Raw genomic sequence first — 23,005 nt, 5'->3', positions numbered from 1 at the left:
AGACAGTACTCAGATAACCAGGAGACAGCATGAAGGGAAACTGGAGACAGCATGAGACAGAGCTGGAGAAAGCATGAGACAGTGCTGGAGACAGTACTCAGATAACCAAGAGACAGCATAATGAAAACATGGAGACAGTGCTAGAGACAGTACTCAGATAACCAGGAGACAGCATGTAGCGAAACTGGAGACAGCATGAGACAGAGCTGGAGACAGCATGAGACAGTGCTGGAGACAGTACTCAGATAACCAAGAGACAGCATAATGAAAACATGGAGACAGCATGAGACAGAGCTAGAGACAGTACTCAGATAACCAGGAGACAGCATAATGAAAACATGGAGAAAGCATGAGACAGAGCTAGAGACAGTACTCAGATAACCAGGAGACAGCATGTAGCGAAACTGGAGACAGCATGAGACAGAGCTGGAGACAGCATGAGACAGTGCTGGAGACAGTACTCAGATAACCAAGAGACAGCATAATGAAAATATGGAGACAGTGCTAGAGACAGTACTCAGATAACCAGGAGACAGCATGTAGCGAAACTGGAGACAGCATGAGACAGAGCTGGAGACAGCATGAGACAGTGCTGGAGACAGTACTCAGATAACCAAGAGACAGCATAATGAAAACATGGAGACAGTGCTAGAGACAGTACTCAGATAACCAGGAGACAGCATGTAGCGAAACTGGAGACAGCATGAGACAGAGCTGGAGACAGCATGAGACAGTGCTGGAGACAGTACTCAGATAACCAGGAGACAGCATAATGAAAACATGGAGAAAGCATGAGACAGAGCTAGAGACAGTACTCAGATAACCAGGAGACAGCATGTAGCGAAACTGGAGACAGCATGAGACAGAGCTGGAGACAGCATGAGACAGTGCTGGAGACAGTACTCAGATAACCAAGAGACAGCATAATGAAAACATGGAGACAGTGCTAGAGACAGTACTCAGATAACCAGGAGACAGCATGTAGCGAAACTGGAGACAGCATGAGACAGAGCTGGAGACAGCATGAGACAGTGCTGGAGACAGTACTCAGATAACCAAGAGACAGCATAATGAAAACATGGAGACAGTGCTAGAGACAGTACTCAGATAACCAGGAGACAGCATGTAGCGAAACTGGAGACAGCATGAGACAGAGCTGGAGACAGCATGAGACAGTGCTGGAGACAGTACTCAGATAACCAAGAGACAGCATAATGAAAACATGGAGACAGCATGAGACAGAGCTAGAGACAGTACTCAGATAACCAGGAGACAGCATAATGAAAACATGGAGAAAGCATGAGACAGAGCTAGAGACAGTACTCAGATAACCAGGAGACAGCATAATGAAAACATGGAGAAAGCATGAGACAGAGCTAGAGACAGTACTCAGATAACCAGGAGACAGCATGTAGCAAAACTGGAGACAGCATGAGACAGAGCTGGAGACAGCATGAGACAGTGCTGGAGACAGTACTCAGATAACCAAGAGACAGCATAATGAAAACATGGAGACAGTGCTAGAGACAGTACTCAGATAACCAGGAGACAGCATGTAGCGAAACTGGAGACAGCATGAGACAGAGATGGAGACAGCATGAGACAGAGATGGAGACAGTACTCAGATAACCAGGAGACAGCATGAAGGGAAACATGGAGACAGTGCTAGAGACAGTACTCAGATAACCAAGAGACAGCATAATGAAAACATGGAGACAGTGCTAGAGACAGTACTCAGATAACCAGGAGACAGCATGTAGCGAATCTGGAGACAGCATGAGACAGCGCTGGAGACAGCATGAGACAGAGCTGGAGACAGCATGAGACAGTGCTGGAGACAGTACTCAGATAACCAGGAGACAGCATAATGAAAACATGGAGACAGCATGAGACAGAGCTAGAGACAGTACTCAGATAACCAGGAGACAGCATAATGAAAACATGGAGACAGTGCTAGAGACAGTACTCAGATAACCAGGAGACAGCATGTAGCGAATCTGGAGACAGCATGAGACAGAGCTGGAGACAGCATGAGACAGAGCTGGAGACAGCATGAGACAGTGCTGGAGACAGTACTCAGATAACCAGGAGACAGCATAATGAAAACATGGAGACAGCATGAGACAGAGCTAGAGACAGTACTCAGATAACCAAGAGACAGCATAATGAAAACATGGAGACAGCATGAGACAGAGCTAGAGACAATACTCAGATAACCAGGAGACAGCATAATGAAAACATGCAGACAGCATGAGACAGAGCTAGAGACAGTACTCAGATAACCAGGAGACAGCATGAAGGGAAACTGGAGACAGCATGAGACAGAGCTGGAGACAGCATGAGACAGAGCTGGAGACAGTACTCAGATAACCAGGAGACAGCATGAAGGGAAACTGGAGACAGCATGAGACAGAGCTGGAGACAGCATGAGACAGAGCTGGAGACAGTACTCAGATAACCAGGAGACAGCATAATGAAAACATGGAGACAGCATGAGACAGAGCTAGAGACAGTACTCAGATAACCAGGAGACAGCATAATGAAAACATGGAGACAGTGCTAGAGACAGTACTCAGATAACCAGGAGACAGCATGTAGCGAATCTGGAGACAGCATGAGACAGAGCTGGAGACAGCATGAGACAGAGCTGGAGACAGCATGAGACAGTGCTGGAGACAGTACTCAGATAACCAGGAGACAGCATAATGAAAACATGGAGACAGCATGAGACAGAGCTAGAGACAGTACTCAGATAACCAGGAGACAGCATGAAGGGAAACTGGAGACAGCATGAGACAGAGATGGAGACAGCATGAGACAGTGCTGGAGACAGTACTCAGATAACCAAGAGACAGCATAATGAAAACATGGAGACAGTGCTAGAGACAGTACTCAGATAACCAGGAGACAGCATGTAGCGAAACTGGAGACAGCATGAGACAGAGCTGGAGACAGCATGAGACAGTGCTGGAGACAGTACTCAGATAACCAAGAGACAGCATAATGAAAACATGGAGACAGTGCTAGAGACAGTACTCAGATAACCAGGAGACAGCATGTAGCGAAACTGGAGACAGCATGAGACAGAGCTGGAGACAGCATGAGACAGTGCTGGAGACAGTACTCAGATAACCAAGAGACAGCATAATGAAAACATGGAGACAGTGCTAGAGACAGTACTCAGATAACCAGGAGACAGCATGTAGCGAAACTGGAGACAGCATGAGACAGAGCTGGAGACAGCATGAGACAGTGCTGGAGACAGTACTCAGATAACCAAGAGACAGCATAATGAAAACATGGAGACAGTGCTAGAGACAGTACTCAGATAACCAGGAGACAGCATGAAGGGAAACTGGAGACAGCATGAGACAGAGCTGGAGACAGCATGAGACAGAGCTGGAGACAGTACTCAGATAACCAGGAGACAGCATGAAGGGAAACTGGGGACAGCATGAGACAGAGCTGGAGACAGCATGAGACAGAGCTGGAGACAGTACTCAGATAACCAGGAGACAGCATAATGAAAACATGGAGACAGCATGAGACAGAGCTAGAGACAGTACTCAGATAACCAGGAGACAGCATAATGAAAACATGGAGACAGTGCTAGAGACAGTACTCAGATAACCAGGAGACAGCATGTAGCGAATCTGGAGACAGCATGAGACAGAGCTGGAGACAGCATGAGACAGAGCTGGAGACAGCATGAGACAGTGCTGGAGACAGTACTCAGATAACCAGGAGACAGCATAATGAAAACATGGAGACAGCATGAGACAGAGCTAGAGACAGTACTCAGATAACCAGGAGACAGCATGTAGCGAAACTGGAGACAGCATGAGACAGAGCTGGAGACAGCATGAGACAGTGCTGGAGACAGTACTCAGATAACCAAGAGACAGCATAATGAAAACATGGAGACAGTGCTAGAGACAGTACTCAGATAACCAGGAGACAGCATGTAGCGAAACTGGAGACAGCATGAGACAGAGCTGGAGACAGCATGAGACAGTGCTGGAGACAGTACTCAGATAACCAAGAGACAGCATAATGAAAACATGGAGACAGTGCTAGAGACAGTACTCAGATAACCAGGAGACAGCATGTAGCGAAACTGGAGACAGCATGAGACAGAGCTGGAGACAGCATGAGACAGTGCTGGAGACAGTACTCAGATAACCAAGAGACAGCATAATGAAAACATGGAGACAGTGCTAGAGACAGTACTCAGATAACCAGGAGACAGCATGAAGGGAAACTGGAGACAGCATGAGACAGAGCTGGAGACAGCATGAGACAGAGCTGGAGACAGTACTCAGATAACCAGGAGACAGCATGAAGGGAAACTGGGGACAGCATGAGACAGAGCTGGAGACAGCATGAGACAGAGCTGGAGACAGTACTCAGATAACCAGGAGACAGCATAATGAAAACATGGAGACAGCATGAGACAGAGCTAGAGACAGTACTCAGATAACCAGGAGACAGCATAATGAAAACATGGAGACAGTGCTAGAGACAGTACTCAGATAACCAGGAGACAGCATGTAGCGAATCTGGAGACAGCATGAGACAGAGCTGGAGACAGCATGAGACAGAGCTGGAGACAGCATGAGACAGTGCTGGAGACAGTACTCAGATAACCAGGAGACAGCATAATGAAAACATGGAGACAGCATGAGACAGAGCTAGAGACAGTACTCAGATAACCAGGAGACAGCATGAAGGGAAACTGGAGACAGCATGAGACAGAGCTGGAGAAAGCATGAGACAGTGCTGGAGACAGTACTCAGATAACCAAGAGACAGCATAATGAAAACATGGAGACAGTGCTAGAGACAGTACTCAGATAACCAGGAGACAGCATGTAGCGAAACTGGAGACAGCATGAGACAGAGCTGGAGACAGCATGAGACAGTGCTGGAGACAGTACTCAGATAACCAAGAGACAGCATAATGAAAACATGGAGACAGCATGAGACAGAGCTAGAGACAGTACTCAGATAACCAGGAGACAGCATAATGAAAACATGGAGAAAGCATGAGACAGAGCTAGAGACAGTACTCAGATAACCAGGAGACAGCATAATGAAAACATGGAGAAAGCATGAGACAGAGCTAGAGACAGTACTCAGATAACCAGGAGACAGCATGTAGCGAAACTGGAGACAGCATGAGACAGAGCTGGAGACAGCATGAGACAGTGCTGGAGACAGTACTCAGATAACCAAGAGACAGCATAATGAAAACATGGAGACAGTGCTAGAGACAGTACTCAGATAACCAGGAGACAGCATGTAGCGAAACTGGAGACAGCATGAGACAGAGATGGAGACAGCATGAGACAGAGATGGAGACAGTACTCAGATAACCAGGAGACAGCATGAAGGGAAACATGGAGACAGTGCTAGAGACAGTACTCAGATAACCAAGAGACAGCATAATGAAAACATGGAGACAGTGCTAGAGACAGTACTCAGATAACCAGGAGACAGCATGTAGCGAATCTGGAGGCAGCATGAGACAGAGCTGGAGACAGCATGAGACAGAGCTGGAGACAGCATGAGACAGTGCTGGAGACAGTACTCAGATAACCAGGAGACAGCATAATGAAAACATGGAGACAGCATGAGACAGAGCTAGAGACAGTACTCAGATAACCAGGAGACAGCATAATGAAAACATGGAGACAGTGCTAGAGACAGTACTCAGATAACCAGGAGACAGCATGTAGCGAATCTGGAGACAGCATGAGACAGAGCTGGAGACAGCATGAGACAGAGCTGGAGACAGCATGAGACAGTGCTGGAGACAGTACTCAGATAACCAGGAGATAGCATAATGAAAACATGGAGACAGCATGAGACAGAGCTAGAGACAGTACTCAGATAACCAAGAGACAGCATAATGAAAACATGGAGACAGCATGAGACAGAGCTAGAGACAGTACTCAGATAACCAGGAGACAGCATAATGAAAACATGCAGACAGCATGAGACAGAGCTAGAGACAGTACTCAGATAACCAGGAGACAGCATGAAGGGAAACTGGAGACAGCATGAGACAGAGCTGGAGACAGCATGAGACAGAGCTGGAGACAGTACTCAGATAACCAGGAGACAGCATGAAGGGAAACTGGAGACAGCATGAGACAGAGCTGGAGACAGCATGAGACAGAGCTGGAGACAGTACTCAGATAACCAGGAGACAGCATAATGAAAACATGGAGACAGCATGAGACAGAGCTAGAGACAGTACTCAGATAACCAGGAGACAGCATAATGAAAACATGGAGACAGTGCTAGAGACAGTACTCAGATAACCAGGAGACAGCATGTAGCGAATCTGGAGACAGCATGAGACAGAGCTGGAGACAGCATGAGACAGAGCTGGAGACAGCATGAGACAGAGCTGGAGACAGCATGAGACAGTGCTGGAGACAGTACTCAGATAACCAGGAGACAGCATAATGAAAACATGGAGACAGCATGAGACAGAGCTAGAGACAGTACTCAGATAACCAGGAGACAGCATGAAGGGAAACTGGAGACAGCATGAGACAGAGCTGGAGACAGCATGAGACAGAGCTAGAGACAGTACTCAGATAACCAGGAGACAGCATGAAGGGAAACTGGAGACAGCATGAGACAGAGCTGGAGACAGCATGAGACAGAGCTAGAGACAGTACTCAGATAACCAAGAGACAGCATAATGAAAACATGGAGACAGCATGAGACAGAGCTAGAGACAGTACTCAGATAACCAGGAGACAGCATAATGAAAACATGGAGACCGCATGAGACAGAGCTAGAGACAGTTCTCAGATAACCAAGAGACAGCATGAAGGGAAACTTGGAGACAGCATGAGACAGTTCTCGAGATACTTCTCAGATAATCATAGGACAGTGTGAAGGAAACCTGGAGACAGCATGAACCGAGCAGTACACAGCACTAAGATAACTATGAGACAATTAGGAGAACCACTGAAAACAGCATGAGACAGAGCTGGATAAAGAAGTAAGATAAGCTGGAGTCAGTAGGAAGACAAACTGAAAATAATTCATAAAGAACTGTGGAGAAGGCAGAAACATGTTGCCAAGATTGCAGAACAATACATTGAACATAAGAAGAAGAGAACCTGTAGTCAGCCTAATAATAACTTGTAGATAACTGAAAAATAACCTTGAAACATCATAAAATGCAGAAATGAAGATAAGCTGTAGACTTAGAATGAGAGAAGGACGTTCCACTGCAGCTGGCATGAAGATAAACAAACTAGAAAAAAGATAAACTCGAAAGGAGAATACAGAGTCTTGGTGAAAGCAGGACATACAATCACCAATAACTGAAGGCAGACTAGTGACAGAATGGTGAAATTCTGGATATATAACAGTGACAATATGGAGAGATAATGGTGATACCAGGAAACAAGACAAAACAGGATTCATGAGAAGATTAAATTAATTCAAAAAGAAAGAAAACATGAAAATACAATGACTTGGAACTGAATCTGAAATTGCCACGAACAGGAGATAGAAGGAAAGTAAATTAGAGCTAAATGATGATAAAATAACAAGCTAGAAATACAACACCATGAATAAAGATAACAAGAAATACAAATGAGAAACTTCAGATAAGAAGATAATAAAATGGAGATGGCATTGAGACAAAGTGGAGATAGTTGGAGGACATGGAAACAATAGAACCTGCTGGAAGCAGCAAGATACCTGGAGACAGAAAGACGAAAATCTAGAGCTGTCAGGAGGAGCTGGAAATAAAATGAAGGTAATGTGAGACAGCATGAGGCTGCTGAAGAAAGACAACTGGGCAACGGCGCCGCTCAGGGCGGCGTATTGTTCTATGTCCTCTTTTTAAATGGCCGGTGTTGTTACTGATTGAGGGGAGTTCAACCCTACTCAAGCAGCAACCAGAGTCTATGTCAGGGCAAAACACAAACAAACCACAAATGAACCTGGGCGTAACCCTCTGGTAGCCTGGCACAAAGGCAGCCAGGCTTAACTTAGAGGCAATGTGAAAAGGAGTTATGCAGCACTTCAAACAGTAATACAGTGAAAACACAAAACAAGAGAAATCTCACGCCAATTTACAAACATAGAGTAAAATTGAATAAATGATTTGACACCAGAACAACAAAAATCCAATCAGTAGAACCAGAGCTATGCAGTTTTAAAGATTTCAAATAAGTAAAGCGCCTAAAATCACAAAGCAACACTCACAAATATCTGATCATGGGAGACTGGGTTCAAATGCCAAGTTCAGGCCAACCACGATGGAGGCGTGCCGGATGAAGGTACCTGGTTAGTCCTGCTGAAAATGTTACCTTCAAAGTCCAGCACAAAGTGTTCCATTCACTGTGGATGGGGCCACATGGAGCAAGGAGAGCGTCGTGGATGGACGTTACTGAAGCGTAAAGTGCAGGCCAGGCATTGTGGACGGTAGTCACTGTAGCACGATGAGCCTGTTGGGAGCAGCAGGGGGTCAGGCTGGAGCTTTGTGTTGGCAGTCACAATGAGCTGTGGATGGTGTAGAGGGAAGTGCAGATCACACGCTGTCGGGCATCGTTGGCGGGCACTGTAGCGCAAAGAGTCTGGTTCGCCGGAACTTCACATCGGTGGGGAGTCAGGGTGGTAAAATATTGGTGCAAATAGGCCCTTTCTTGTTCACGAAGAGCCCAAAACTTCAGGAGAGCACTATTGCGGGCACACCAAGGGTCCTGGATTTGAGGGACACCACTCCAGCAGAGGCCAGCAGGGCTCAGACAGGTCAACTTGCATGTCTATGCAGCAAGTCATGTGGGCAGTAACAGGGAACCTCTGCAGCTTGTTATCTCCCTGTAGCTCAAAACAGGAGGCCAGTCAGCTGACCCTTGGAGTCACTTCAGCTTGAGATGAAGGGTGTAGGGCTAGTCTTCCTTCTCAGAAACAGGGCAGGGTAGCAGAGTGGCAGTCCTTCTGGCAGCAAAGAAGCACAGCAGTCCTTCTTCTGTAGTATCCACGGGTGCAGGAGTGTACTGAAGAGTTGAGTCTGAGGGTCCTATATTTATACCTGGTGCCCACTTTGAAGTAGGAGAAGGTTCTGCATGTTTCCACCCCCATGAGCGTTTGGAAATTCCTGCCTCCTTTCCCTAGCCCCAGCTTGTTTAGGGTCACAATGGACTAGTGTCAAACCGTTTGTGAGTATGCTTAGGCAGAGCGGTTTTGATGTGCAAGTGTGGTAGGTGGCAGCTTCCTCCCTCAGTAAGTCAGAGATGGCCGATCCTGCCAACACCTATGGCCTTTTATTTCACTGTCGGTGAGCAATGCACAAGGACCAACTGTCAGCTACACCTACTCTTGTGAACCAAAAGGCAGGCACCAGACACGTTATCCTAAAACAGCTTGAATAATCTACACATTTCTGAACAAAGCCTTTGTTGGCATTCATACCTACCTTACTTATTAAATGTGGCATTTTCAGAATTGTGACTTGAAATCTGACTTTACCATTAAAGAGAGCTTTAAATTATAATTCTTCAGACACCAAACTCAACTTTCCTAACTATTTCCAATTGATAGTTATCACTTAATTAATGTAATCAGGTAACCCAATGTTATCCTATGGGAGAGGTAGGTCTTTTAGCAGTGTGGAAATATGGATTTTTCTGGTCAGTTATGTCCCCTATCTTGGACCCCAACGGTTTCATGTATGAATCACAAGTACATGTATGTTCCCTCCAGTTCCAGTTATGAAGACGCAAACACATGTGCGTCCACCGTCAACATGTCCTCTGTCAGATCCGCCATGAATAGGCCGGATATTCCATTCCTAAGTATGAAAGGCTACCGGCTTTATATGGTTCACTTATGCCATTTTACAGTCCAGGCAAGTAGGCCCTGATTCTGTCATCAAACTCTTCTTGCCTTCTGCCTCTGAAAGCTCCAGTCTGAGCCTGCATCTGTGACCATGAACTTTGTCTCATTCTCTGCGCGGCTCACGAAGCCTGACATCAGCCTATTCTCTGCCAAAAACTGTATTTCACCTTCGAAATTATCTGCTCCGTCCCTATCCAATGCATTCCTGTCTAGTAGTTTAAGTAAACATTCTTCCAGCTACCGAGCAAAAGGCCCGGCTTCTCTGTCCTCATGCAAGTAATTCATAGCCCTGTTACCATGGAATATTCCTACCCCCTCGCATTTAGTGTAAACACTTAGACGCTTGTACACGCACTAGTCAGTATAGTCAGTATAGAATAAGATTCTATCCTAAGAGACCTCTCTTTTTGGATAACACAGTTCTTTAAACATAGGATGTTAGATATGATTTGGGATTAGGTTGACATAACCCCAGACTTTTGTCTCCACATGTAGAGCTAAATGTCAAGTCCCTTTCTCCCTCTAGTTGCACGTCTATCACACGTCATGCGACTGCGCACGCATCTCTGCCAAATATTTCTGCTGACATTGCAGGATTCTCCAGGTATCCACCCACACATGACAAATTACCCATTATCATCAAGTGGACGCCCACATGGACGCCCACCTTCACGCCTACTTACACGCCCACATGCTCTTATCTCATTCTCTCTTGCTCTCTTGCTTACGTACAATTGAGAAATGTATATATACTGTACTCTGTGAATAATGTTTTGAGAATATTGAGAATACTTTTGAGCCCCTTTCCAGATCCAATTTTGGTGATGGAAATATTCTCCCTTTGACTCGAGTTAATGGAATAAATCCCTTTATGAACCTGATACCACAGACTCAGCCTCTTGCTTTATGCATGATCTTATTTATATACTTAAAAGTCTGAGAGCGTAATATTTTATTTACCACATAATGGCGCCCGAACAGTTTAATCTCTTTCCCCACACGCCGGAGATGAAGGTCCAGCTTTGCCCCCTTCCATAGCCGTGATGGACTTCAAGCGCGCACGTCGCGGGTCTTCCCGCCAACTCCCTCAGGCCAACGAAGGGGACAGACTGCGACCAGGCATCCATACGAGGCGGTGAGGAACGCAGATTGTCCTACCCAGAGCCCACCTGCGAGAGAGCTGTGTCCGAGGTATACAGAGGCCCACCAAGTGTCCAGAGTGTCCGAAGTTTTCGAGTCGAGTCCAGTTCGGTTCAAGTTCAGTTCAGTTTCCGAGGCCTTCCGTTTCCGAGCTACCCGGTGAGTACCATTACCGGAGAGGCGTTCTGACGTGCACATAGGTTGTGCCGGTCAAGACGGGTTTGGGTACACAAATCCGGTCTGCACTGTTTCAGCAGTGTATCTGTACTGTTTAGCAGTATATCTAGTATATCAAGTATATAAATTCAGAATAATTCAGTTAATGCCGAGTATTATGTTTAAGTGATTAAGTTTTCCTTAGATCGTCATCATCATTGTTGCTCAGTTAAATGTTAGATGTTAAATGTTTTAAATACGTCCTGCATATTGTGGTGTGAATGAATGTTCATTATCGTGTTTATTGTATTAAGTTTGTTCAAGATCAAGTATCAGATCAGTTCTCAATATGCCGCTCTTTTCGGAATTAAGACAGATCACAACTAGAAAAGGGGTACTCGAAGAAGCTGTTCCCATTCCACCTAGGGACACTCCAGGGTACTTTATGTATCATAAGCATGGCCTAGATGCCGTATTATTTCTTGATTTATGGGTGAACTACACCAAGGATTTACCAGAAAGTCAGAGGTGGCCCGCAGTTGGGACATGGGATGCAGATTGCATCATGAGAGTAGAAGAAGAATTATGGAAAAAGATAGCCGGACAGTAACAGAAAGACGTCATTGATTTATGGCGAAAAGAATCGTATAGACGTAGGGAAAAAGCACGTAGACAGGAAGAGAAGAGTAAGGAGAATTCAAATAAAGTTGGAGAAAATATGTTAGTTGAGGAAGGTATCCGAGTAAAAGCAGAACAAGTAGATGGACAACGACACACTCTTATGAAAGAGTAATTTTTGAAAAGTTTAGCTTGAAAAAAAAAAAAAAAAAAAAAAAGAATTGTGGGTATTTCGAATTTGCAAATTGTTCAAGAATACAGGTTTGTGTTCTTGATGGTCCAGTGAGCCAATGTGCTGGGTCAAGTCGGTAAGATTATGACCCCCTGAGTGCAAATTGTATATAAAAATAATTTTTCAATTGGGCGAATTATTGCAGTTTTTCTGGAATTGAGTAGTCTTTTTGTCTTTGACAGCTTCAGAGTGAGGAGAAGGTGGGGGCTGTGTAGAGCAGTATGTGATACAGAAATCGGAGACAGATTCTGACCTTGTAGCCAGTGTAGGTGGGGGCCGGTGAGAGGAGCAGAACAGAGGCACTGCTTAGACAGCTTCTCTGACATCGCATCTGTGTAATGCCTGCAGCCGGAACAACGAAAAAAAGTTGGCTGGCAGCCCAGGCTCAGGCCGCGCTGAGGGGCTATTTTTAGCTTCTCTGATAAGACAGGGCAGCTGAGAAATGTAAGTCGAGAAAGATTCCCTTGGTCTATTCTGTGTTAAACCAGTGCCCCGAGGAAATGTCTATGGAGAAGATTTGTTTTATTTTTTAGCAAATGCTATATTGCTTCTGGCCAGAAAGTAAAATGTTGCTCTTGCTTGGAATTTTAAGGGCTATGTGCCTATATAAAAACGATTTTCAAATTCAGACATTTTTGAATTGTGGCCACAAGCTGCCACCAGTTGCATTGGATAAATGATCCAGTGGTTAAAAGTCTGTGAGGAGAGATGAGAGGTGCGTCTTCGTCTGGGACATTAGGGTACATTGTGTTGACGAAGATGCATAGCTCATTTTTATAAAAGAAAACAAACAGGTTCGTGTGTTCTTCGTTTTTGATTATTATTGCTGATTCTGTTTTTATAAAAGAAAACAAACAGGTTCGTGTGTTCTTCGTTTTTGATTATTATTGCTGATTCTGTGTGTCAGACTTGACACGGTGATTTCAGATGGGGGTGTATAGGGCAGGTAAATGAATTATTGATTATAAGCCTGACAAATTAAGCAGGCCAGAATGTTCGCCTCTGAGCTGTAGGTACTGTAATTGCGCATCGCTGCTCATTTATATATGTTAGTGCAATTGTCTATGCTTTCTGTGCTTGGTATACTGATGGCTTGGCATATGTATTTTATATATGTTTTGTTTTTGTGTTGTATTGACCAGTCTGTTTAGCGTTTAATACCAAGTTCTCCTGTGCAAGTACAGAGATAGTCGTGACGACGGCGATCTTTGCACAGCGCTTGGCTGGAACTTGTTCACAATTACTAAATTTCACAGACGTGATATTACCTTTATCATGCTGTCAAAATAGCAGACAACACGTTATCAGTGTATGTCTAATTGGTGTTGGTGATGAATGAAATAAATGGAAAAATTATGCAAGACTAAAATATTTTTCACATGACTGCCTTTCTCTTATAGACAGGCAGCCTCGGTCATATGTTTCCAGATTGGACATTAAGGAACAATTATGATCTGTGCACTCGCATCTTAACTCTTGAAAGGCCTGTTTTAAATAAGGACTGCCACCACAGAGTGACAAATGAGGCTCGGTATTTAGGGTAATGAGAAAATATCTGGCAGGATTTCCTTTTTAAAGTTTGCTTTAGTAAGCTCATTCTTGTAAGTGGTGGCCCCAAAAGTTGACTTGTTTTTAAATTAGGCTATTTATTGTATAGGTGGAAATTATTGCAAAATGACTGATTTCTTTAGCAGATAAATTATTAATTATCAACATTAACAACTGTTCTTAAACTTGGTTTTCCGAATATTTAGGTAATTTAGCATTCCTATTAGGGCCTACTAGCATTAATATTGACTTCAGGTTGGTGTAGGTTCATGTAATAGGGACATTTGCATATGAGATGTCATTTGGCCAGCTTATGAGCTAACACAATGAGGTTTGTACATTAATTTGAAGGATTTCTCGCCGTTTCAAATACGCTGTGTATCTCCTATAATTTTGCTTACGCCCAGTAGCTACACACAGGGATTAATAGTGTTGACAAGACACAGGGTTTGATAGTGTTTGACAGCAGTGAAATCTGTTTCAGATTTCCTCCTGTCAAAAAGGGGGGGAAGGAGGAGAATATTGGCTTTCTGCTGGCCCCTGAGGAGGTTCGCTTCCCGCTAGCCCCTTAAGAAATTAAGCCCCTTAGAAATTAGCCCCCTTAGAAATTAAGCCAAGGAAATAGGTATGGTGTTTTCCCCTTTTTCTCATGTTTTATTGTGATCTTTCAGGGGAATTAGTCCAAGCCCCTAATACAGCTTCTACTAAAGTCCTCCCTTGGACACAAGAACACACTGTGGCATTTGAAGAATTAAAGAGAGCTTTATGTCAAGCACCAGTTTTAGCAAACCCTGATTACAACAAATCGTTTATGTTTTTGTGACAGAGCGGGATGGAACAGCACTATCTGTCCTAACACAAGATCATGCAGGAAAACACGAGCCCTGTGCTTATTTTTCTAGTACATTAGACCCAGTAGCACAGGCTTTGCCTGCGTGCCTAAAATCAGTTGCAGCAACGGCCTTAGCCATAAGACAAAGTGACTTGATAGTGCTGGGCCACCCTCTGACAGTACAAGTACCACACGCAGTAGAGGTTCTCTTGAACCGGACACAAACACAACACCTGACTGTAGCTAGACTGACAGGCTATGAGCCAACGTTATTTCAACCACACATAGAGATCAGACGATGCAACATACTGAATCCTGCTACCCTTTTGACCTCCAGTACAGAAAGCGTTTCACCACACGACTGTGTTGAAGTAATACATACCGTGACTAAACCAAGACAAGACTTGACAGACGTTGCACTCCCAGACCCCGACCTAACACTATAAGTTGACGGCTCATGCATGAGGACAGGGGCGGGAGAATTAGTGGCAGCATATGCAGTGACTACTGATACTGTAATAATAGAGACTAAAAGAATAGACATATTGTCAGCACAAGCAGCAGAGCTCATCGCCCTGACACAAGCGTGCATAAGAGCTAAGCACCTGAGAGTAAAACATTTACACCGATTCTCTGGCGAGAAAGAGGTTTCTTGACCTCTCATGGGGCCAAGATACAGCATGGCCCCCTTATTCAAGCCCTACTGGAAGCAATACATTTACCAACAGCCATAGCTATCCTAAAATGTAAAGCACATACTAGAGCCACAGATACCATTTCCCAAGGCAATGATCTGGCAGACCGAACAGCTAAACGGACAGCTCAGACCCCACTAGACATGACAAAGTTACAGGTTCAATAAGTGTCCAAAGCCATGACAGTTAGGGATCCTTCCAAGGATGTACAAGACATACAGACACATGCTACTAAGGACGAATTAAAGAAATGGTCGGAACAAGGAGGGGTACTGACTGATCAGGGTTGGATGAATAAGGGCAAATCCACATGGTTTCTTCCTGATACCATGGTACAAGTGATTATAAATACCGCACATAGTCCTGCACACTTAGGAGAGAAAGCAATGATAGATAGCTTACAGAATATATGGTTCAACAAGCACCTGCGTGCAGCAGCGAAACAAAAGGTCAGAACATGTATGATCTGTTGCCAATTCAATCCAGGTAAAGGCATTCCGATGGAACAAGGTGGATTCCATCCACCTGACCACCCTTTTGAAGTGCTCCAAATGGATTATATCCAAATAAACAGATGTAGAGGTTACAAATATGTCCTGGTACTAATGAAGCAGGTGTCCCTTCTGTTAGGGTATACCTGGAAATTCCATTGTGTGCGACATCCTGAAGCAGCAGGCCTTGTAGAAAGACATAAACAGACATTAAAAATTTGCGCAGACAAAGGTGTAGATTAGATGGTAGCCCTGCCGGTTGCCCTCTTTTACATGCGAATGGTAGCTCATTCTAGAACAGGCTTATCTCCCTATGAAGTGGTCTTTGGTAGACCACCAAATATGTGGGGCACTCCAATGCCTAAAAGATTACTGATGCTGACAGATTACCTGGCTTCCTTGATGTCTGCACTACTCTCTTGTTGTTCGCAGGTTGCTGCCGCCTTCCCTGACAACACCCAGGTCAAAGAATACTCCATCGCTCCTGGATGGAAGGCGCCAAAGTCAGTGCTCTGGACCACGGGGACGGCCGTTAAAGTCAAAGTGCACCTTCACCACTCTTTTACAAAGGAAAAAGACTTTGAACTTGAATTTTGGATTTTGAACACCATTTTCTAGAGGAGACTCCCCAGCAGTTTCCACAAAGCTAAACTTAGATCTAAAAAAAGTCAGAACCCGTTTGATCAATTAAGTCCACTAGGTGGTGAAGCGGTTGAACATGTATTCTGGCTTGCATAAGATCTTGGACTATAATATTAAAAACAAAGAGCAAGATGTGCATCACGATAATATGTATCAGCTTAATACTACATGCTATTTTTCCTCCTATTGCCTCACTTTTACACTCCTCCACTAATGATACCATAAAGCACACATTTAGTGATCTGCCATCCTATGAGCTATCATATCGACTTGCCTTACGCAACAATACCTTTATTCAGATGCTGCACCATTCACATCAGACTAGCAATGCTACAGACTGCTGGGTCTGTGGCCGACTCCCCCCCTATCAGAACTATAAGGGAGTTTTGCCCCTCTTTCTCTATCCGTTCACACACAATGGCTCCTGTGGAGCATGGTTTAGTTTGATTAATTCCCTAGATTCGAATTCCGCAGTTTATCAAGACAACTGGGTATGGGGAAACCTGAATTTAGTTTTTGCTTAAAGTCTGCTACCCTAACAAGGAGGGACTTCCCAAAAGAACAGGAACTGATCTAAGAAATGAAGTATATGGATTAGGTAATTTTACACTTAACCTCATGATCCTGAACGTTGAATCTGAAGCTACACCAATCTTGCCCGCCATGTCCGTATTCCCAGTAAAAGGGGAATTATGTATAAGAAAGAATGGCTCCATACACATGGGCCATAGTAAATGCACCACTGTAATAAAATTCAGTGATCAAGGCAAGTCTACATTTAGAGCTTCTCGTCATTCCTACTTTATATGTGGCCAGACCGCATATATACGCCTACCTCTAGATTGGGATGGTACCTGTTACATAGCATTCCTCCTACCACCTGTTTTCCTAGCTCCTCCTGATTATCATAGAAATACTCATTTAGTACACAATAGACAGCAGAGAGATCTCCCAATTGTCGATTACACTGAAACAGCATAGGAAAAATACACAGATTTCAATAAAGGTTTCTTTCCCTATATAGGTACAGTTACCAATAGTAAGCTGATACGTAGATTAACCAGAACCCTTGAAGCAGTAGTGAACGAAACTATTTCCGCCTTAGGCAATTTAACAGAAGAGCAGTCTGCTATGCGGATTGTTGTGCTTCAAAATAGTCTTGTCCTTGACGTTATCCTGGCCGATAGGGGCGGAGCTTGTAGGGTCATCAAATCAAGCTGTTGCATTTTTCATACCAGAAAATTCGCCATCTGTATATAAAGCCATAACTCGCCTTCATAAGATTGTAAGCCAGATACACCAGAATCCAGGCACCTGGACTTGGTCCGGTTGGTTTTGGAGTGTATTATCTACCTTTGGATGGAAGGTCCTATCTTTCCTAGGTATTGGCCTTCTCATACTATTCAGTTGCTGCTTATGCCTGCAATGAGGACCAGCGATTTGTGGTCTGTGTGCCACATCGTGCATTCCACATCAAGATTTTCATTCAAGATCCCGGAAGAAGAAAGAAGAACAAATGATGTTATATGAACAGATCAATGGATTGATGAAGATTGATATCTCTTGACGGGCAAGTAGGGGACAAGGAGGGAATGTGGAAATATGGATTTTTCTGGTCAGTTATGTCCCCTATCTTGGACCCCAACGGTTTCATGTATGAATCACAAGTACATGTATGTTCCCTCCAGTTCCAGTTATGAAGACGCAAACACATGTGCGTCCACCGTCAACATGTCCTCTGTCAGATCCGCCATGAATAGGCCGGATATTCCATTCCTAAGTATGAAAGGCTACCGGCTTTATATGGTTCACTTATGCCATTTTACAGTCCAGGCAAGTAGGCCCTGATTCTGTCATCAAACTCTTCTTGCCTTCTGCCTCTGAAAGCTCCAGTCTGAGCCTGCATCTGTGACCATGAACTTTGTCTCATTCTCTGCGCGGCTCACGAAGCCTGACATCAGCCTATTCTCTGCCAAAAACTGTATTTCACCTTCGAAATTATCTGCTCCGTCCCTATCCAATGCATTCCTGTCTAGTAGTTTAAGTAAACATTCTTCCAGCTACCGAGCAAAAGGCCCGGCTTCTCTGTCCTCATGCAAGTAATTCATAGCCCTGTTACCATGGAATATTCCTACCCCCTCGCATTTAGTGTAAACACTTAGACGCTTGTACACGCACTAGTCAGTATAGTCAGTATAGAATAAGATTCTATCCTAAGAGACCTCTCTTTTTGGATAACACAGTTCTTTAAACATAGGATGTTAGATATGATTTGGGATTAGGTTGACATAACCCCAGACTTTTGTCTCCACATGTAGAGCTAAATGTCAAGTCCCTTTCTCCCTCTAGTTGCACGTCTATCACACGTCATGCGACTGCGCACGCATCTCTGCCAAATATTTCTGCTGACATTGCAGGATTCTCCAGGTATCCACCCACACATGACAAATTACCCATTATCATCAAGTGGACGCCCACATGGACGCCCACCTTCACGCCTACTTACACGCCCACATGCTCTTATCTCATTCTCTCTTGCTCTCTTGCTTACGTACAATTGAGAAATGTATATATACTGTACTCTGTGAATAATGTTTTGAGAATATTGAGAATACTTTTGAGCCCCTTTCCAGATCCAATTTTGGTGATGGAAATATTCTCCCTTTGACTCGAGTTAATGGAATAAATCCCTTTATGAACCTGATACCACAGACTCAGCCTCTTGCTTTATGCATGATCTTATTTATATACTTAAAAGTCTGAGAGCGTAATATTTTATTTACCACAGCAGTGAACAACAAATGTAAGAGTTTTTCACTAGCAAGATATGTAAAAGTTAAAAGTATATGCCAATATTTTAAGAATGCTGCTCCCAACCCTCTGGGCTGTTTACGGTCTACACTAGAGGTGACTTATATGTATTAAAAAGAAAGGTTTGGGCCAGGCAAAAGGGTTATTTTGCCTGGCTGAAATAGGCTGCATTATATGGATTACATATGTTGAAGGAAGGCCAATATTTATTCAATAAGTGTGAGAACCAAGACTCCATGTACCTCTCCACTTTAACATGTGAGGATCCTCTTTAGTGACACATGACGCTATCTTTATGTCAAAAGCGAGGGTTAGATCTACAGCCCCTCTGAAGACTGCGATTGATAAACGTCGCCTAGGTACTCTGAAAATACTATGCACTCAACTGATTCTATGGAGCACAGAGCATCAAAGTTTTTGAACATCTATCAGGCAGGTTTTCGTCCCGCTCATTCTACCGAATCTGTGATCTTATCTGTCCTGGACGATCTTAAAGAACAGGCTGACATGGATCACAATCAGGGTTTGATCCTCCTCGACCTGTCTGCGGCATTTGACACCGTGAACCACAACATTTTGTTAGATCGTATTGCCGCGGCAGGTCTTGGAGGGTCGGCACTGGACTGGTTTGGGTCCTTCTTAGGAAACCGTAAACAATCGGTGTGGTTGTCGCCCTATAAATCCAATACTGTTGAAATGAGTTGTGGGGTTCCACAGGGCTCCTCCCTGTCGCCGATTCTTTTTAACATTTACATACGACCTCTCATCCTGAGTCTTCGGCAGGGGGGGGTAAAAATCTTCAATTATGCTGACGACATGCAGTTGATTTTTACTCTAGAGATCTCCCCCGAATGCAAAGATTTCATCGGGAATTCTATGATGTATGTAAAAACTTGGATTGATAAGAATCAACTTAAATTGAATTTGGAAAAAACTGAAATAATCATCCCGAGCAATAAAATCACTCATTGGGCACCATCATATTGGCTGTCCGAGCTAGGTGCGCCCCCCCCCAAACCATCAGTTAAGAGCTTGGGTCTCTATATAGACTCCGACATATCCATGAGCACCCAAATCAATGCAGTAACCTCTGCTTGTTTTGTTCAACTCCGTAAATTGCGCAAGATCAGACGTTTTTTTAGCAGAGAGGCTAGCATTCAAATTGTGATTGCCCTTATCCTTTCCAAGTTAGCCTATGGAAATGCCCTTTATCTTGGCATACCACTATATCTGAGACATCGGCTTCAGATGATTCAAAACCAGGCAGCTAGAATCATCTGTCTTAAGGATAGGAGATGTCACATTACCCCGCTACTTAAAGCTCTCCACTGGCTCCCAGTCGAGCAGTGGGTGATGTTTAAAACTGGCTGCATACTTTTCAAAGCCATTCTAGAAACTGGTCCTAGGTTTATTGTCTCATGCATTAGAAAGCACCTGCCTGAGCGCAATTTGAGATCGATGTATCTGAACCTTTTGGAGGTACCCAGAATCAAATGGAAACGAATGGCTGGGACCCGGCTCTCTTATCTGGGTCCGAAGTTTTGGAACTCACTGCCTAACTCTATCAGATTGGAGACTGACTATATGCGGTTCAGGAAAGCCTTGAAAACCTGGCTTTTCTCCCTAGCTTATAATTAGGTTCTCTCTCTTATGTTCTTATCTTTTTCAGTTAGTCTCACTAGCGCCAAGAGACCTGTTGGTATATGTGCGCTCATATAAGTTCCCAAATAACATAACATAACAGAGGTGCACTGTATCGTTGGCTCACTCACCGAGCATCCGTGACTTTCACTCTACCAGGTCGGTGAGCAGCACCTGTCGTTTCTACGTGGTGGATGATGGGAAGTGCGGGCAGGTGGACATGGAGACGAGGAGCAGGCGCCATATCCTTGTCTAGTGACTTCGGAGGAGGAAAGGATCTGTCATGTAAAGAAAACAGTTTCTGGAATTGGCATTAATGTGTGACTCCAAGTCATGTAACTCTGCATGATCAGACTTCAAATCATTCAATAGAACAACTGTGTGCCTCAGCCACATGTGAGGCAGAGATGTGAAGCAGTCAGTGGTTACTGGCAACAGTGCTGGTGGGCTTTGCCATGCATCCCATCCCTATTTGTGTCACAGGGACTCATGTAATAGTGAACACAAACTGGATAAGGGAGTCAGTGTTATATATTTTGTGTTATATGTCTTTTAGGGCCCCTATGCCTCATTATGATACATTAGCTCTTTACTTGGGTCATTTAAGGTGTTTATCATTTGCAAAAGTAGAATAATTTGTCGATAATAGTACGTGTACACTCACCTTGATGATATTTTAGGAGTGGATATCACGGTTCCAATGTAGTAGAAGTCGATATTTTGGGAGGTCAATGGTGTGACATACAACCATATACAGTGCTATATAAATGCAGTTACTCATACTCACTCGCCCATCCAGCCACTCCTCCATCACTGAAGGATCCACCCAGCACCCTATCCATTCCATGCTGTCCATCGTCCACCCCTGACTTCACAATCCCTCACCTCAGCACAGGGAGCAGTGGTAGCCGCTCTTGGCCCTTGGGAAGCAGATTGGGCCCTCTGGTTGGAAGCCTGCAGGTGTTGTGTTGTCGCACATCCCCCACAGTCCTCAGGAAGACACTGGGAATCCGATGGAGCCTCCCCCGGCCCACGCGGCCCCCCTGGATGTACTTGCGCATCTTGCGGCTGAGCTCTGTGCTGACCGGGGTGAACCGAAACCCAGGATAGAGTTTCCCGGCTGAGGGTAGAACAGAGATCTAATGGGTGAAAAAGAAGAATACAAAGGCACCCACATACAGCCCCACTCACCTCTGGAGAGCCGCAGAAGAACAGCAAGATTTAACTACACTCTACCAACAATTCCAAGGACCTGAGCAGTTCTTACCATCTGACACAAGTCATGTATTTTACTGTGCTAAGCCTAAATAAAGACAATAATTAAATACACAAACCATGTGAAGCGGTCAGCTCGTAGATCAAGGCCAATGCATCCTGATGTTTAACCTGTAGAAGGGAATCTACTGAATATTAAACAGCTGCACATACTTCCCCCACATCTGCAGAAACCGAGCGGGTGGGAGAGCCTTCTCCTACATCGCGGCCAAGACCTAGAACGAGCTCCCGGTGAACATCTGACTCTCCCCTACCCTGCCAACTTTCAAGAAGGAACTCAAGACCTGGCTCTTCGACTGATCCGGAGCTGCACAACCCCCCCCCCCCTTCCCAGTGCCTTGAGAGCCTCACGGGTGAGTAACGTGCTTTATTACCCCCCTGATTGATTGATTGATTTATTGATTGAGATACACAGGTATATTCCTCTTTTCTAACCAAATATGCCCAGTTTGCACTAGACGATTTCCAAGGTGGATCCCATGATGCAAAGAACATTTCTGAATTGCCTTCCCTTTTGCTATCAGCACAATGTGATATTAAAAATGTTACTTTTGATATTCTATTAGGTAAAACCAATGGTATTCGATCATAAAGACTTTATATAATGTTAACAAGCTCTCCACTGGCCTCTCTCTCTCTACTGGTTCCTCCCTCTCCACTGGCTGCTCTTCCAACTCGATTGGCTGATCCTCCTTCTCTGCAGGATGCCCCTCCCCCTTGCTAGGCTCCTTCTTCACCATTGGCTGCTCTTTGATCTCGATTGATAGGCTCCTCCTCTTCTCCTGGATGCTCCTTCCCCACATTAGGCTCCTCGCTCTCAATTGGTTGCTCTTCCATATTGACTGGCTGCTCCTTCGTGTCCACTGGATGCCCTCCACCCCCGCTGCCCTCTTCCCTCTCCACTGGATGATCTTCTATCTATATTGGCTGCTGCGCCTTCCCCGCTGGATGACCCCACCCCCGCTTGAATTGAATTGAAACAGCATTTGCCGAGCACGCTGCTACTCCGTGGAGTGTCCCGGCCTGAGCAGGTCATCTCCGCACTTAAC

The 23,005-nt window shown here is 44.6% G+C and overlaps 1 protein-coding gene across 2 annotated transcripts in view; it reads right to left on the bottom strand.

Annotated features, from left to right (window-relative positions):
* The window catches only part of LOC146859654 (uncharacterized), a 481,453-nt gene that overhangs the window by 400,421 nt on the left and 58,027 nt on the right, over window positions 1-23,005 (bottom strand). For both annotated transcript variants that reach the window (XM_085646710.1, XM_085646711.1), the window contains exons 4-5: window positions 21,567-21,801; window positions 20,813-20,959 (exon numbers count right to left, since the gene is read on the bottom strand). In XM_085646710.1, coding sequence (XP_085502836.1) covers window positions 20,813-20,959; window positions 21,567-21,801 — 382 coding nt within the window. The remainder of the gene's footprint in view (window positions 1-20,812; window positions 20,960-21,566; window positions 21,802-23,005) is intronic.

The sequence above is a fragment of the Triturus cristatus genome, chromosome 3_1, assembly GCF_964204655.1.
Source record: "Triturus cristatus chromosome 3_1, aTriCri1.1, whole genome shotgun sequence".
Lineage (NCBI taxonomy): Eukaryota > Metazoa > Chordata > Amphibia > Caudata > Salamandridae > Triturus > Triturus cristatus.
This window is presented reverse-complemented; position numbering and strand designations above follow the sequence as displayed.